This window comes from Carcharhinus amblyrhynchos, chromosome 27 (assembly GCF_965287045.1).
Source record: "Carcharhinus amblyrhynchos chromosome 27, sCarAmb.v2.hapA, whole genome shotgun sequence".
NCBI classification, from domain to species: Eukaryota; Metazoa; Chordata; class Chondrichthyes; order Carcharhiniformes; family Carcharhinidae; genus Carcharhinus; species Carcharhinus amblyrhynchos.
The window spans coordinates 34,971,468-34,989,169 of NC_137350.1; the positions used below are offsets into that span (position 1 = coordinate 34,971,468).

Below are 17,702 nucleotides of genomic sequence, written 5' to 3' on the forward strand. Positions count from 1 at the left end.
GGTTGGCTGATCGCCATTGGTCATCCATGTCTCCCTGATCCCAATGATCTCGCCTCCCCACACCCCCCCGGTGGCAGTGCCAATCGAGTACATTATGCCTCCATATCTTGCTGCCATCGGTGAAGGTCAGGACCTTGCTCAACGCCAATGCCTCCCCTAGATCCTGCAGAGAAGTAGCACAAAGAGGGAAACAAGCACTTCAATCAATCCCCAGCCTGCAAGAGGGCACTGGGGGCAGGTAGTAAAGTACAATATCTTTCCAAAGCTTGAAGCTCCCATTAGCCAAAACACATTCCCTGGGCTTGACACAGCCAGCAGTCAATCAGGAAGGGACTGTCCAGTGACCAGGGGATAGTAAGTAATTCCAGGAGTGATTGCAGACAGGCTGGGGTTTGCCAGAATGTCATTGACCAGAAACATTAACTCTGAATCTCTCCCCGCAGATGCTTCCTGACCTGTTGGGTGTTCCTACCATTTTCTGATTATTATTGCACTTTTCTGGCTGGGTTACTCACTTGACTTTGCAGCTTGCTCTGTTTTTTCAGGCGCAGGTTTTCTGGGGTATCTGCCACAGCAGTGAATGATGACTTTGGGTAGTGCCTGGTGGGGAGAGAAAGCAATAAAAAAAAAAGGCTTTCAGTTTTGACAGTTACATATTTTTCCTGCAACATTTAATCTCATTAACGATGACAAGCTTTGATTTGATTTATTATTGTCACATGTATTACTATACAGTGAAAAGTACTGTTTCTTGCGCGCTATACAGACAAAGCATACCGTTTATAGAGAAGGAAAGGAGACAGGAATTTGTATTTGGAATGAACTGCCAGAGGTAATAGCAGAGATGGATACAATTTTGTCTTTTAAAAAGCGTTTAGATAGTTGCATGAGTAAGATGGCTATGAAGGGATATGGGCCAAATGTGGGCAATTGGGACTACCTTAGTAGTTAAAAAAAAGGACAGCATGGACAAGTTGGGCTAAAGGGTCTATTTCCATGCTGTAAACCTCTATGACTCTATAAGTGCAAAATGTAGTGTTACAGTCATAGCTAGGGTGTAGAGAAAGATCAACTTAATGCATTCATTCAAATGTCTGATGACAGCAGGGAATCAGGCTTATGAATGGACCTATCATATATTGAGTTGATCTTTCTCTACACCCCAGCTATGACTGTAATGCTACATTCCTATCAAGTTATGAAACCAGTGAAATTTGACAAATGAGAGAAGAATACATCCAGTCAGGTCGAATGATCTGTGATGTCAAGACAACTCTAGTTTATAAATTAACAGTACCTCAGCCACAACATTGTGATTTGCATCAATTATGAGAGAGGCCGAAACATAACAGAAGTGGCCATTCAGGTAATTATATCCAGATTCAGGTACAATGACTCATTGAGGCTTTAGACTCACCCACTATCTCTCAAATCCACCAATTATAAATTCAACTTGATAACAAAATTCCACTTCGTAAGAGTTTAAATTTTAAGTTGAAGTTTATTTATTAGTTTCACAAGTAGACTGACGTTAACACTACAATGAAGTCACTGTGAAAATTCCTGAGTCACCACACTCTGGCACCTGTTCAGGTACACTGAGGGAGAACTTAGCATGGCCAATACACCTAACCAGTACGACTTTTGGACTGTGGGAGGAAAGCAGAGCACCTGGAGGAAACCCATGCAGACATGGGCAGAATGTGCAAACTCCATAGACCCAAAGAGTCCCTGGCACAGCAAGATAGCAATGCTAACCACTGTGCCACCATCACAAGTATCCCCAGGATGAGCAAGAGTCTGCCAACTGGCCACTTCTCAGGATCCAAACAAAGCAGTCAGATAATGGTTGCACGTACTTTAGTAATTGCTGAACTCTTTTCTACAAGCATTATCATGTGGGTAAGAGGCTTATTTGGAGAGTTAGTGTAGACTCAATGGGCTGAATGGCCTCCTTCTGCAGTCTAGGGATTCTAAGTTTCTAGCATTCCTCTAGGAAGCACAAGTAATAGGAGTAGGAATGGATCATTCAGCCCATCAAGACTGTTCCACCATTCAGGATGATCATGGCTAGTCTTGGGCTTCAACTCCTTTTGAGCAAATTGGGCCTATTTTCTCTGGAGTTTATAAGAACGAGAGGTGATTTCATTCTGAAGGGGCTTGATAGGGTGAAGGCTGAAAGATTGTTTCCACTGCACTGTCTCAGGGTAAGAGGTCAATCATTAAGGACTGAGAGGAAGAGAAATTATTTCGCTCAATGGCTTGTGAATCTTTGGAATCTTCTAGCCTGAGAATTGTGCATCCTATATTGTGGTATATATTTGAGACTGGGATGGAACGATTTTTGGTCTCTCAGGGAATCGAGGGATATGAGGAAAAGACAGGAAAATGGAGTTGAAGCCCAAGACCAGCCAAGATCATACAGAATGGTGGAAGAGTCTTGACAGTGGTTAGCAGTGATTCGCACTGCTACCTCACAGCACCAGGGATCTGGGTTCAATTCCCAGTTTGGGTCACTGTCGGCGTGGAGTTTACACATTCTCTCTATGGGTTTCCTCTGGGTGCTCAGGTTTCCTCCCACAGTCCAAAGATGTGTGGGTTAGGTAGATTGGCCATGTTAAAATTGCCCCTTAGTGTCAGGGGGTTTAGCTTGGGTAAATGCATGGAATTATGGGGCAATGGGGTAGGGCCTGGCTGGGATTATGGTTGGTGCAGACTCACTGGGCTGAATGGCCTCCTTCTGCAATGTAAGGATTTCGTGGACTGAAAGGAACATTGCTGCTCTTATCACTTGTGCTTTCTGTTGGAACGCTTTCATTGGTTACTGTCAGTGGGAACAGAACATGGCTGTGTCCAATCACCCAATGTTGACCGTTTGGTGTCAGTCATCTTAATGCTCAAAATACTCCAGAGGGGGAAGCGCCACAAAAAAAAACAGAATTTCCATTCCCTCCCCCCAACCCACAATAATCTCAGTGAAAACACATGGCTGTGGTTTTGCAAGTCAGGAACATTGCACAACAGTTGCAATCTTAAAATAAGATTAAATAAACATTAATTTTCCCCTTCCTCTTTCAGTTCAAAGTGAGGAAAGTTGAAGAAACATTTACATTGTCACACTCAGTGTTACTTTTGCCAAGGTTAATAGTGAATTAGATGGCACAATCTAGCTGATTGGCCAAGACTGGAGGCACAGACTTATCCCTATTTGTCTGGGATCCTTCCCAATTGGATTTTAATAACTGAAAACTTGATATCTATTTTGCAACTGGTACGATGGTCCCAGCTGATGGGTAATAACAAATTTGACAGTCTTTCGTTCTGAAAAACGCTGGCTGAAGTTCTCCCTACGTTTGCATGGGTTTCCTCCGGAAGCTCCGGTTTCCTCCCACAGTCCAAAGATGTGCAGGTTAGGTTGATTGGCCATGCTAAATTGCCCCTTAGTGTCAGGGGGATTAGCAGGGTAAATATGTGGGGTTACAGGAATAGGGTGGGATTGTGACCTGATGGGCCGAATGGCCTCTTTCTGCACTGTAGGGATTCTATGATTCTATGAACACCAGCAGTACAGAGTGTACAAGGGGGGAAATTGCTAACTTGTGTGCTACCGGTGACTCAGCGGGTGAAGTTTGGGGTTTGATAACAGAGTGTTGCGGGTTCAAATGCCATTCCAGAGATTTGAACATAACATAAAAACACAAAAGATAGGATTAGCAGTAGGCCACAAGGCCCTTCAAGCCTGCCCCACCATTCAATATAATCATGGTTGATCTATGCCGGCCTTAGCTTCTTCTCTGTGCCATTTCCTCATAGCCCCTCCATCCCTCAATCTATCAAATATTTATCCACCTCCACTTTAAATACATCTAATGATCCAGCCTCCACCACCCTTTGTAGAACATACAGCGCAGTACAGGCCCTTCAGCCCTCAATGTTGTGCCGATCTGTGAAACCAATCTAAAGCCCATCTAACCTACACGATTCCAATATCCATCCATATGTTTATCCAATGACCATTTAAATGCCCTTAATGTTGGTGAGTCCACTACTGTTGCAGACAGGGCATTGCACGCCCTTACTACTCTCTGAGTAAAGAGCCTACCCCCGACATCTGTCCTATATCTATACCCTTCAATTCAAAGTTATGTCCCCTCGTGATAGCCATCTCCATCCGAGGAAAAGGGCCCTCACTTCCACCCTATCTAATCCTCTGATCATCTTATATGGCTCTATTAAGTCAGCTGTTAACCTTCTCTCTAACAAAAACAGCCTCAAGTCCCTCAGCTTTTCCTCAAAAGACCTTCCCACCATACCGAGCAGCATCCTCTAAATCTCCTCTGCACCCTTTCCAATTCATCCACATCCTTCCTATAATGTGGTGGCCAGAACTGTACGCAATACTCCAAGTGCTGCCGCAACAGAGTTTTGTACAGCTGCAACATGATCTCATGGCTCCGAAACTCAATCCCTCTACTAATAAAAGCTAACACACTGTACACCTTCTTAACAACTCTAGGTGCCAACTTTCAGGGACCTATGCACATGGACACCAAGAACACTCTGCTCATCCATACTACCAAGTAACTTTGGGGCAGAGAATTCCAGAGATTTACCATCTTCTGCAAGAAGAAATTCCTACACATCTCAGTTTTAAGTGAGTGAATAATCCTCGCAGTCACTGCACAGCAATGCTGAGGGAGGGTCTCACTATCAATAGATGCTATGTCTTGCCCGAGAGTCATTATCCCAAAGCCCCATTGCCCCTTTCCAGTAAGCATAGAAGGTGCACAGCAATGTGCAAAGAAAACCAGAGGAGTTCCCCTCATGTCTTGCCCAACATTTACCCTCAATCAATACCTCAAATATTAACCTAGTCATCACCTCATTGTTGTTTGTGGGAGCAACAATATGGCACTGTGGTTAGCACTGCTGCCTCACTACGTCAGGGACCTGGGTTTGATTTCTGACTTGGGTCATTGTTTGTGTGGAGTTTGCACATTCTCCCTGTGCGTGCATGGGTTTCCTCTGGGTGTTCTGGTTTCCTCCCACAATCTAAAGATGTATCGGTTAGGTGATTGGCCATGCTAAATTGCTTCTTAGTGTCGGGGGGATTAACCAGGTTAAATGAGATTAATAGGATTATAGGGTAAATAGGGGATTGTTGTCTGTGCAGACTTGATGGGCTGAATGGCCTCCTCCTGCTCTGTAGGATTCTATGATTCTATAAGCTTGCTGTGAACAAATTGGCTGCCCTGTTTCCTAAATTACAACAGTGATGACTGTGCGGTCATGAAAAGCACTATATAAATGCGAGAGCGCTTTTTGTTTTAGCTAGTGAACAGGCTGCGGAAATTCCTTCCTAGTTTTCCAATCTTCTTTGTCCAAGGTGCAGATTCATGGTGAATGATGGACATCACCAGCTCCCAGTAGCTCAGCCTTTGGTATTTCCGTACAAATGAGCAAACTATTCATACCGAGGACATTATAGTGGAGCCCTGTACTCGGAGAGTCGGTGCAGACTTGATGGGCCACCTTCTGCACTGTAAGGATTCTATGAACTTTTCCTCACCGACACCACATGGATCTATTTTCCTGCAGGAATCACTGGAGAGCCAAACAGGAGCAGAATTTATAGTTTCCTCCCTATACCTCCCTCCCACTCTCTTACCCAGCTGAACTTGGTAGAGAAAACGGATAACAACGGGTTCCAGCGGACAGCCCCCCCATTCCAAGAAAGTTTGCATGATTAACTTAAAGCATCATTAAAAGGTAGCATTGATGCAAAGGTTTTCCACAGATATCTGAAAGCCAGATGTGACATATTTAAGACAAGACGCATCATTGAAACTGGGCAGGGGAATGGCCATCCCTGCTGGTTTGGTCACTGAACTCCCCACCACCACCCTCCCCACTCTTGCCAAAAATGTCCATCTTCAAACTGCCCCTATTTCCCATGCCAGAGAGGGGGCAGGAGGCGGGGTAGATAATGAACAGTCTTAATTACCCAATTGAGTTATTCTTGACAAATGGTCAAAGAGTTCCATTTTCTTGCCCAGGACACACTATTTTTTAATGCCCCGATGACTTTTCTTCAGTATTTGCTTTCTGCAGGTCCGAGATTAATCATTAATTCCTCAAACTCCAGGCAATTGTTGGGGGGGAGGGAAAGGGAATCAATCATTAACCAAGTTCAGACACAAGTAATGTTGAATGGAGGTGGAGAGAAACCAGCTTTAGCCTGAGCGCCAGACTTGGGTTATGAAATTCCAAAACTAAATTGAGAGGTCAGGCTTTGCAGTCACTGCCTTTCACTACCTCTGGACTCTGGCAGCACATCCATCAGGGCCTCTGTGTTTGATCTGTGTGTTTCCACATCACACCTCCTGATATCCACAGACACAGGTACAAGTCCAGGGGGATGCCATCTGTGATAGGCAGCTTGGATAAAATCAATAATTAATTAAATTGCTGCTTTATTGAGGAGTCACTAAAACATTAATGAATTTGCGAGTCCAGTGGAACCACTGATAAAAGTAAATATATTGACAAGGGTTACACTTGATCCCAGTGCGGAAGAACCAAAAGGAATGACGCAGTGTTCCTGTCCAATGTCGATGGAAAGAGAAACGTACCCAAACAGGCACCAGAGTGTGGCAACCAGGGGTTTTGCAGTAGCTTCATTGCAGTGTTAATGTAAGCCGACTTGTGACTAATAAATAAATACATTTTAGATAGCTCCAATCCTTTTGATGAGTGCAAAGAGAAGATGTTAAAAAGGAGGGGGAAAGGAACCAGGAACCAACATATTTTGTAAACCTAGTGGTAACACTGGTGACAGGGTGGTATTGTCAAAACACTTTAAATCTTATAAATTTATAAATAGATATATTTCAACAATAAATAAAAGCTGCGGCGGTTCAGGGACAAATTAACCCCTCACGTCAATATCTCCGGCAACAGATGTCCGGAGCAAATGTGGAATCCCACAGTCACTTTTGGTTTCAGATTCCAGTCCCAAGCTCTCTTGCAATGCTTTCCCAACGCTTTTCCAGGTTGTGATCTGACGGTATTAGAACTCCCAAACATGCAACATTTTGACCAGGACAAACCATAGGTCAGCTTTTTTATATAAAGAGTCATTCTCAGGACGTGGTCATTCTCAGAATGTGGTCATCTCTGGCATGGCTGCCATTTATTGCTCATCCTCATTTGGTGTTTCAACTGAAGCCACTTCAGAGACAGTCATGAGTCACCTATGTTGGGTTTTTTTAAAAAAATTTACTCCATTCTTAAAATTACAAAGCCATTGTGCAGGGTGGACCAGGCAAGCCCCAATCCACCTCGTTGCTTGCTTTGGTCTGGAATGGTTCAAAGTCCAGCTATCCTTCCCAGTAGGACATTGATGAGCCAGTTTGGTTTTATAACAATCCAGCACCTTCATGGTTACTCTGACCAAGACGAGCTCAAAACACTAGTTGTTGGAACACATAGAATTTACTGCAGATGGTTATTTGCCCCTGCGGTGTTCGAACGACCACTTAATTATTTGTCAAACTCTCGGGCTGGCTAATCTAGTAACAACAGAACCACTGCTGCAGTCAGAACACAGAGCGGGCAATTCACTTCTTGCCTGGTACATAACTTCAACACAAATATTTGAAACACGACCCAAGAGCAGGTGACATGCAATCACAAGTACTTCATATGGCTCAAAGATCTCACTCCTACACCAGCTCTGACACTCTTCCCAACACATTAGAAAAGCCCCCTAAGCCTGGATTCAAAGAATGACCATTTGGTGAGGCAATGAAAGGCAACTTGCGTTTTTAGGGCAGGATTTCAACAAGGACAAAGAGAACAAAGAAAATTACAGCACAGGATCAGGCCCTCCGGCCTTTCAAGCCTGCACCGACCATGCTAACCAACTGAACTAAAACCCCCTACCCTTCCGGGAACCATATCCCTCTAAATCCCAGTTAGCTACTGTGGGATTTCACTACCGCCAAAGCTTTTCAGGAGTCAACACTTTTCCAAAAGAGACAGTTAGAGCAACATTGATCCAGATGGATGGGACTTCTGTCACCTGGTTCCATTCTATCTAACTGTAGCCAGAAAATTACCTGCTCCAGCTTCTTTTGATTTGATTTATTGTCACATGTATTAACATACAGTGAAAAGTATTGTTTCTTGCGCGCTATACAGATAAAACGTATTGTTCATAGAGAAGGAAAGGAGAGTGCAGAACGTAGTATTACAGTTATAGTTAGGGCATAGAGAACGATCAACTTAATGCAAGGTGGGTCCGTTCAAAAGTCTGACTGCAAGAAGCTCTTCTTGAGTCGGTTGGTACATAACCTCAGACTTTTTTCCCGAAGGAAGAAGGTGGGGGAATGTCCGGGGTGCAGGGGGTGCTTAATTACGCTGGTTGTTTTGTTGAGGCAGTAGGATGTGTGGACAGAATCAATGGATGGGAGGCTGTTTTGTGTCTCTTGCCCTTGCTGTACACTGATCCCTGACTCTACATTCACAGATTGCTTTCCAGCCATTCAGCCCTGGTTGAACGGAAATGTCCTTGATTCAATGGTCTGACACAAACCTCATTCACTAGCCACCAACCCCACTCTCCAGTAGCTGTGATGCTGAACCAGAATGTTCACAACTTCAGTGTTATAACTGAATGGGAGCAGAGCTACCGCCTATATACCCTACAATTTCAACCTCCGTACAATCGCTCGACTCTGCCTCTCCTTCAACTCATCTTTTTTTGAAGTCTTCAGTGTATCTTTGCTACCTTTAGAATGGGCTACTCTATTGGACGGGCCAGGCTCCCTGGTAAAGTAAAGTTTATTTACTCGTCACAAATAAGGCTTACATTCACACTGCAATGAAGTTACAGTGAAAATTCCCTAGTCGCCACACTCTGGCGCCTGTTCGGGCCAATGCACCTAACCTGCACATATGTGGGAGGAAACCAGAGCACCCAGAGGAAACCCACACAGACACGAGGAGAATGTGCAAACTCCACACGGACAGTAACCCAAACCGGGAATTGAACCCGAGTCCCTGGCACTATGAAGCAGCAGTGCTAACCACTGTGCCACCATGTTGCCCATTCCACAGGTTCTATCCTCCATAAGTTTTTGAGGTCATCCAAAATTCTGTCCTTAATCTTCCAGTTCACTATCAACCTTGTGTTTACCTGACTGCTATTGGTTCCCAGTTCAACAGAAATTAAAATCCCCATTGTTTTTAAAATCTCTCCACAGCCTCACCCGCTCCTTATTTCTGTAATCTCCTCCAGCCCAGTGATATTCCAAGATCCCTGTGGTCGTCTCATTCTGACGCCAGAGCATCCCAGTTTTAATTATCCCACAACTGCTGACAACTAAGTTCTGGAACTCCCTCACTAAACTCTCTGCCAAAAATAATTAACTAAGTGGGAAATAAGACATATGTTAAAGTAATTCACTTCGTTGAAGAAATTACTTGAGCAAGTTTGGGCCATTTCTTGATCTCCCCCCACCCTCATTATCTGAGCTCATAGACCTCCCCAGGCCATTCGGCCTTGCAGTTAGAATCCCCCACAGTGCAGAAAGAGACTGTTTGGCCCATCGAGACTGCACTGACTATCTTACAGAATATCTTACCTAGGCACTCTCATCTTCCCTATCCCCATAGTCTAAAGATGTGCAGGTTAGGTTGATTGGCCATGCTAAATTGCCCCTTAGCATCCAAAGATGTGTAGGTGAGGTGGATTGCCATATTCAATTGCTCCTTAGGGGGATGAGTGGGGTAAATTCATGGGGTTAAGTGGGTAGGGCCTTAGTAAGATGCTCTATTGGAGAGTCCATGTAGGTTCGATGGGCCAACTTGCATCCTTCTGGTAGGATTTCTAGGATTTTAACCCCACACGTTTCCCACGGCTAATCCATCTAACCTACACACCTTGGGACACTAAAGGACAATTCTACTCTGGTTAATCCACCTAACCTGCAGTGTCCGCCCAGTTCCTGAAATGCTAGTTCTTTTGGGAAGGGCAATGTGTTCTGCCTGGAAACCTTGGCGCAGTCACCCACAAGTTTCAGCAAAATAAAGAGGAAGTCATTCAGGGCCGGGGGGTTACGGAAGCATCCAAAGGACCTCCAACTGGGAGAGGAGGCGGCGGCAGATGAAAGAGGACAGAAGGGGACAAGAAAGTCCAGGAAACAGATTTGCAGTAATTAAAGAAGAAAGAGACAGGGAAATCTTGTAATAAGGATGACTTCCTCTCAAACTTCTCTTCATCTTTCCACCTCCATCAAAAAAAAACAATAAAATAGCAGACAGCAGCTCATTAATGGGAGTCTGAGTAACAGAGCCTGACGTAGAGAGAAAGTAGCAAAACTCAATCCTGTGGAACGTATATCCACTTTCCCAGGGAATTGTCAAAATATGGGTTTAGATTCTGCCACATGTCTGATCACGTGACTTGAAGCTGAATATGAGGAAACATGCTGAGAGTCACTGAATGTTTTCAGCAGCGAGACCGATCAGACTAAATTAATCCGAACAATAAAAAAAATCTTCCCTTGCCACAATTTTGGCAGTCATCACAGCACACAAGATATCTGCAGACTCACAATCATTGGGTTAGAATCATAGAATCCTATAGTGCAGAAGGAGGCCATTCAGCCCATCGAGTTTGCACCGACAACAATCCCACCCAGGCCCTATCTCCATAACCCCACATATTTACCTTGCTAATCCCCCTCACACTAGGGTCAATTTTGCACGGCCAATCAACCTAACCCACCTATCGTTGGATTGTGGATGGAAACTAGAGCAGCCAGAGGAAACCCACGCAGACACGGGGAGAATGTGCAAACTCCACACAGACAGTGACCCAAGCCAGGAATCAAACCCAGGTTCCTGTCGCTGTGAGGCAACAATGCTAGACATTGCAAAAACATTTGGGTGTTTTACTCAAATAATATTTACAGAATGGAGGACACAAAGAGGGGGGGGTGAGACTAATTGATAGCTCTTTCAAAAAGCAGCCATATTGACCTGAATGGCCCCTCCTGTTTTGTATCACTCCAGGCATTCACAGCAAGGTGAAGTCACAGACAGAACGGGTATGGTGAAACTGAGCGAGTCGGTATTCCTACGGTCATAAGGAATTTCATAGAATCCCTACAGTGTAGGAGGAGGCCATTCAGCCCATCAAGGCTGCACCCCATCAAGTCTATCCAAAAGAGCATTGTACTCTGGCCTACCACCCCCCCCCGCACTATCCCTGTGACCCTGCGCATGTCCAAAGATGTGTGAGTTAGGTTGATTGGCCATGGTAAATTGATCCTGGTGTCAGGAGGATTAGCAGGGTAAATATGTGAGGTTATGGGCATAGGGCTTGGACGAAATTGTGGTCGGTGCAGACTTGATGGTCTGAATGGCCTCCTTCTGCACTGTCAGGATTCTACGATTCTACGCACCGTGGCTAATCCACCTAGTCAGCACATCTTTGGACTGTAGGAGGAAACCAGAGCACCTGGAAGAAACCCACACAGACATGGAGAGAATGTGCAAACTCTGCACAGACAATCATCCAAAGCTGGAATTGAATGCAGGTCCCTGGCACTTTGAGGCAGCAGCGCTAACCACTGTGCCAGCTGCCGCCCTTGGAGTCAATGTTAAAGATCAGCGATGATCTTATTGAATGGCAGCACAGGCTCGAGAGCTTGAGTGTCCATTTCCCACCTCTATTTCTTAAACTGTGCCCTTATAGCCTCCAACAGCTCTTCACAGAACTGCAAACACAAAGAAAATTTGGGAATTCAGGCATGACATGAGTGCCTAAATGTGTCTTATACAGGAGAGAGTGCCAGAGATATTTAGTGAGCAGCTGAATGCATGGCGTCCAATGGTGAGATGAAGAAAGTGAGGGATGCACAACAGATCGGAGGTGGGGCCCATTTCCCCATTTAAGACCAGCTTGTGAAGTAAAGGAGGAGACACGTGGGGGGCAAATTCCGCACAATTCTCTGAAGGCAGAGATCCCGGAGGGTGAGGTCACAGAGGGATTTGAATGCTGCAGGGCTTAGGTATGGCTAGAAAGAAAGACGTGTCACCAAAGTTTTTCATCTTGCACTCATCATGCTAAATGCAAGAATACCAAATCTCAAACAATTACTACACTAACAACCAATTTAAGATCATTAGATGTGCTCATAACATTGCTCATTTACGCATGGGAGGAGCAACATACATTTATACGCAGTGACCTGTTCACTGCAAACAAAAGGAATATGTTCAAGCCTTAAATGTCTCAGGAGCTTTGAGGAGTCTATAGTTTCCCAATAGTTTTGCTATGGCAACAACATGGCCAGAGTCACCTGTTAGATTGTTGAGATTGTTTGAAATTGGGCATTCTTGTGTTTGTCCTGATACATGCAAGAAAAAAAGCATCAGTAGTCTGTCCCTCATGGGTCAGCATGTGTAGGGGGTGATGGGCAAATGGGACTTGGTGCACAGTGGTTTGCACTGCTGCCTTACAACGCCAGGGGCCCAGGTTCAATTCCCAGCTTGGGTCACTGTCTGAGTGGAGTCTGCACATTCTCCCCGTGTCTGCGTGGGTTTCCCCCAGGTGCTCTGGTTTCCTCCCAAAGACATGTGGGTTAGGTGGATTGGTCATGCAAAATTGTCCCTTAGTGTCGGGGGACTAGCTAGGGTAAATACATGGGGTTAAGGGGATAGAGCCTGGATGGGATTGTGGTTGGTGCAGACTCAATGGGCTGAATGGCCTACTCCTGCAATGTATGATTCTATAAGTTAGCTTAGAGTCAGATTTAGATGAGTGCAGGGTTATGAGGATGGGAGGCAGGAGACTGGCCAAGGGAATGGCAGAACAGTCAAATCCAGAGCTAACCGAAGCGCGGTTGAAGATTTCAGCAGCAGTTGAGCTGAGGCAGATGCAGCACTGGACTTCAAGTATAAATCTTTGTGACGGAGAGAATACGGGTTGTCAAACTCTGAATAAGAAACTAAACATAAAAGTATTTGCGTGGCAACTCAAAATTCAAATCCCATATCTTGCAGGAAATCCCTCAGTTTCTAGAAATATATATTTCTTTCATCGGAACATCAAAACCTAGCCTTCATTCTCCTGCTTCTGGGAATTTTGCATGCTTTGGACAACCATATCATACACTGTAGGAATCATTCCATCCTCTGTACAAGAATTTCAGCAGTCAAAAACTGAACTCTGTCAACAGCTGTGGAGAGGAATGTGTCATACACACACTGCCACGTACATCCAAATCTCTACACACACAAAAAAAACAGAGACACATGGAACACCAACAAATCCAATCATTCAAGGCTGGAAAATCAGAGGCACTTTTCAAAATTGTATAGCTGAGGAAAGGGTTCAGGTTAGAGTGCCATAGGCTCAGTGAGTGGGAGATTCTGTACCAACTTAATGTGGTTGGCTCTCAACTCTCCCCGGACAACTAGGGATAGGCAATAAATGCTGGCCAGCCAGCCAGCGAAGCCAATGTCCCACGAATGAATAAAAAGAGATTGTGGACAGGAGCTCTAACTCTTCAAAACGTGGGCTTGCATCCCAGTGCAATAGCGGGAGACCCATTACATAGTGGCAAATGTGATCTCTGGGGTGAGACATTGAGCTAAGTTCTCCATCTTCGCTTGCAGGTGAGTGTAAAGGATCCCATGGCATGATTTCAAAGTGGAAGGGGGAGTTCTCACTGGAACCCCGGTCAATATTTGTCCCTCAGTCAAATCACAAATTATCTTGTCAACTTCTTCTTATTCATTGATAGGATGTGGGTGTTGTTGGCGAGCCAGCATTTATTGCCCATCCCAGAGGGCATTAAGAATCAACCATGTTGCTGCGGCTCTGGAGACACATGTAGGCCAGACCAGGTAAGGACGGCAGATTGCCTTCCCTAAAGGACGTTTGTGAACCTGATGGGTTTTTAAATGACAATTGGCAATGGTTTCCTGGTCATTATTAGATTTTTAATTCCACATTTTGATTATATTCAGGATTTCACCATCTGCCAAGGTGGGATTCGAACGCAGTTCCACGGAGCATCACCCTGGGGATGAGATTTCACAACTTCGCTCATCCCAAAACCGTAAAATCCCACACAAGGTCAACGGACCTTCCCATTGCTCCCCCCCACCCCCCACCTCACTTGCTCAATTCCCGTGGCGGGTCGGGTGGTAAAATTCCAGCCAGAGTCTGTCTCCGGATTACTAACCCAGTGACAATATCACTGCCCTACTGCCTGCCCACCTCCTTTGTGGGATCTTGCGGACTGTCACATTTTCCACATTGCAACGGTGACAACATGTAAAAGGGCTTCATTGGTCGCTCTTGCGCTCTGGGAAGTCCTATGGTCTTGAAAGGTACCTCAGAGATACAAACTTTCCATTATTTCCACACCACCCCACCTTAAATTGAAGCAATTTCAACAATGGCTACACCGAACATAAAGAAGCTCAAGTTTCCAACTTGCTGGGTTGACAAGAAATTAAACGATTGCCTTTGTTCATTCCCCAAATGAAAACAGATTGACAAAATGAGTATCTGTGGTGGCTCATTGGAGTCAGATTTGAGTCCACTTTGTGCTGAGTCAATTCAACTCAGCCGGGGAATCAATGACAAAATGAAATCCGGTGCAGATTAATATTAAAGAGAGTGGAACAAAGGGACAGACCTAATGAAAAAGCAGAAAATGCTAGCAACATGCGTCAGTGCAGCGGACAGAGAAACAGAGTCCACGTGTCAACATTAACTCAGTTTTCTCTCTCTCTCACACTTGCTGCTAAACCAGCTCAACCTACAGAAGCTCCATTTTGAACTGGTCTGGGGATGAAATCTAGCACCGAGACAAATGTGTAGGGGACGGAGGTGACCAGTAGCGGACTGCACAGATGTTGGGCATGGGGACTCCGGTGTTGAAAAGTTCAGGAATGCCACCTGACAGAAGTGACAACACCACCCACCAATCAAACACAATCAGGCCCAACGCAAAGTCGTGTTTCTGTCCAAACACAATTAGAAAATCACCTTTAATTTGTTCACGTCGGATCTGGAAGGAGGATATTTACCGTCACCAGGGGTGAAAGGAGACTTTTGGAGTTATTTTGTTTCTTGGCCATTTCTCAGACAAGGACTTTGCCTCCCTTCCTCTTTCCAGCACTGACATTCTTTCTACAAGCAATTATTAAATAAAGCGCTGGGGAGAACAGTCAAATTGTTAGCAGCTGACCAGCCAACACTTGGGAGGACAGAATATTTGTTGCAGCTTTCAAAACTGGCACTGATCTCTCCCACAACCAGTGTTTAAAAACATCAAGCTTTCTGTCAAGTGGCTCTACCCTCTCACCCCGTGATCACAGACTGGCAACAGAGGGTGGATCAACTTGCCAGGGCTACGCGGAGAAATGAGAAGAAATAAACTGTAAACTGGATGGGGCAATTAATTCTGAAACAGAGAGACAGGCAGAGAGACAGACAGAGAAAGACACACACACAAACACACATACACACACAAACACAAACACACAGAGGGACAGCGAGAGATACAGCAGAGAGAGAAAGAGACACACACAGAGGGCGAGGGACACACGCACACATAGTGGGGTAGAAGGGAGAGAGACATACACAGTACACAGAGGGAGGGAGGGGCACACACACACACACACAAAGTGGGAGAACAGAGAGACACATACACACAGAGGGGGACAGATGTACACACACACACACACACATGGGAAGAGGGACAGAGACAAACGCACTATACTGGTGCATAAGCTCCACAAAAGCTTCCTTTTTTTAACCTTACTCTTCACAGCAAAGGGAGACACACTCATCGAAATAAGCCTGGCCAGTGCCAACTATGTTCGGGTGCATTTTGGGCACAAACTTGGTGAACAGGTCTGTAAAAAAATTATTCAGTAAATGGTACAGTTGGACGTGTCATGACAGAACTACCCATCTACTGTATCGTTATTCTCCAAAAGGAATTTATTTAATTTGCATTCCAATTGCCTCAACACAAACTGCTTTCACCATCTCCCACCTGTCCCATTAATTGGATATTCGCTCTCTGAAATGTTGTTTTCAGAGATTGGTTTTGAATAAAATCTTCCAGGCAGTTTTTAGATATGAGGTTTCTAGGTCTTGATCAGGGCTCGAATTTCTTTGGACACCACAATAGTCCATGTCTGTGTATCATTCCTGGCTTGTCCACAGGTTTGCATTAAATAGTGATATTCTCCATTGTAACTTGACAGATTCAAGGTCAGTTCATGCAAAGATATGGAAAACATACAGGCTCCACTGATAGTGCAAATGTGGCGGTTTGTATTTGACCTGTTACCTGGTGCAATCAAAGGCTAAAATAAAGACAATTTGAGCAGATGTAGGCCCTTCTCAAGAGGCTAAAGTCAAGCTATGTGGTTCATAGAATCCCTCCAGTGCACTAGGAGGTCACTCAGCCCATCGAGTCTGCGCCAACTCTCCAACAGTGCTTCTTACCCAGATCCTAACCCTGTAACTCCATATAGTTACCCCACTAACCCCCTCACCTATACATCTTTGGACACTAAGGGAGCAATTTAGCATGGCCAATCCACTTAACCTGCACATCTTCGGACTGAGAGGGGAAACTGGAGCACCGGAGGAAACCAACGCAGGACAGGGAGAACTTGCAAACTCCACACAGTTACTCAAAGCCTGGAATCAAACTCAAGTCCCTAACACTGTGAAGCAGCAGTGCTAACCACTCTACCACTCACCAACATGGTTGGCAGCATTCCTGCCTCCAGGTCAGAAGGTTGCGGGCTCAAGTTTCATTCCAGGGACTTGACATAAACTTCAGGCTGGCATGCTCAGTGCAGCACCAAGGGTGTGCCGCATTGGCAGAGGTGCCATCCTTTGGATGAGATGTAAACCGAGGACCTGTCAGCCATAGCAGGTGGACGCAAAAGATCCCATGGCATTAACAAGAAGAGCAGTAGCGTTATCCTGGGCTCACCGACCAATATTTATTGCTTAACCAACATTACTGAGACAGGTCATCCAGTCAGTATCACATTTCTGTTTAAAGACCTTGTGGGTACAAAATTAGCTTCCACATTTCAATACATCAAAGGTACTGCAACAGCTATGAAATATTTTGGGATGTCCAGAGGCTAAGAAAGGGTCTACATAAATGCAACCTGTTTCCTTCTAGTTAATGCAGCTCTAAATGCCAATGTATAGGATAGCATGGTTAGCACTGTTGCCTCAAGTGTCAGGGATCCAGGTTCAATTCCCGGCTTGGGTCACTATGCAGAGTTTGTATGTTCTTCCTGCATCTGCATACGTTTCCTCCGGTTTCCTCCCACTGTCCGAAAGACATGCTGGTTAGGTGCATTGGCCATGCTAAATTCTCCCTCAGTGTACTCAGAGTGTGGCGACTCAGGGATTTTCACAGTAACTTCATTGCAGTGTTAATATAAGCCAACTTGTGACACTAATCAATAAACTTTTTTAAAAAGTCCGTTTTCTTATGTTGGCTGCAAGGTACTTTAGGTACAAGATCCAAAAAGCTGTATATTTCAGGTACTGAAACAGTTTCAAGGACGTAACAGCCATAGGGAATTTTTAAACCACTGCAAATTGGGGGAAGCCACAAACAGCTCAAAGCTTG

At 45.0% G+C, this 17,702-nt stretch overlaps 1 protein-coding gene across 1 annotated transcript in view; it reads right to left on the reverse strand.

Annotated features, from left to right (window-relative positions):
* Nucleotides 1-17,702, reverse strand: part of lasp1 (LIM and SH3 protein 1) — a 164,061-nt gene that overhangs the window by 82,945 nt on the left and 63,414 nt on the right. Inside the window, exon 3 of the mRNA XM_080213485.1 lies at nucleotides 516-600. Coding sequence (XP_080069611.1) covers nucleotides 516-600 — 85 coding nt within the window. The remainder of the gene's footprint in view (nucleotides 1-515; nucleotides 601-17,702) is intronic.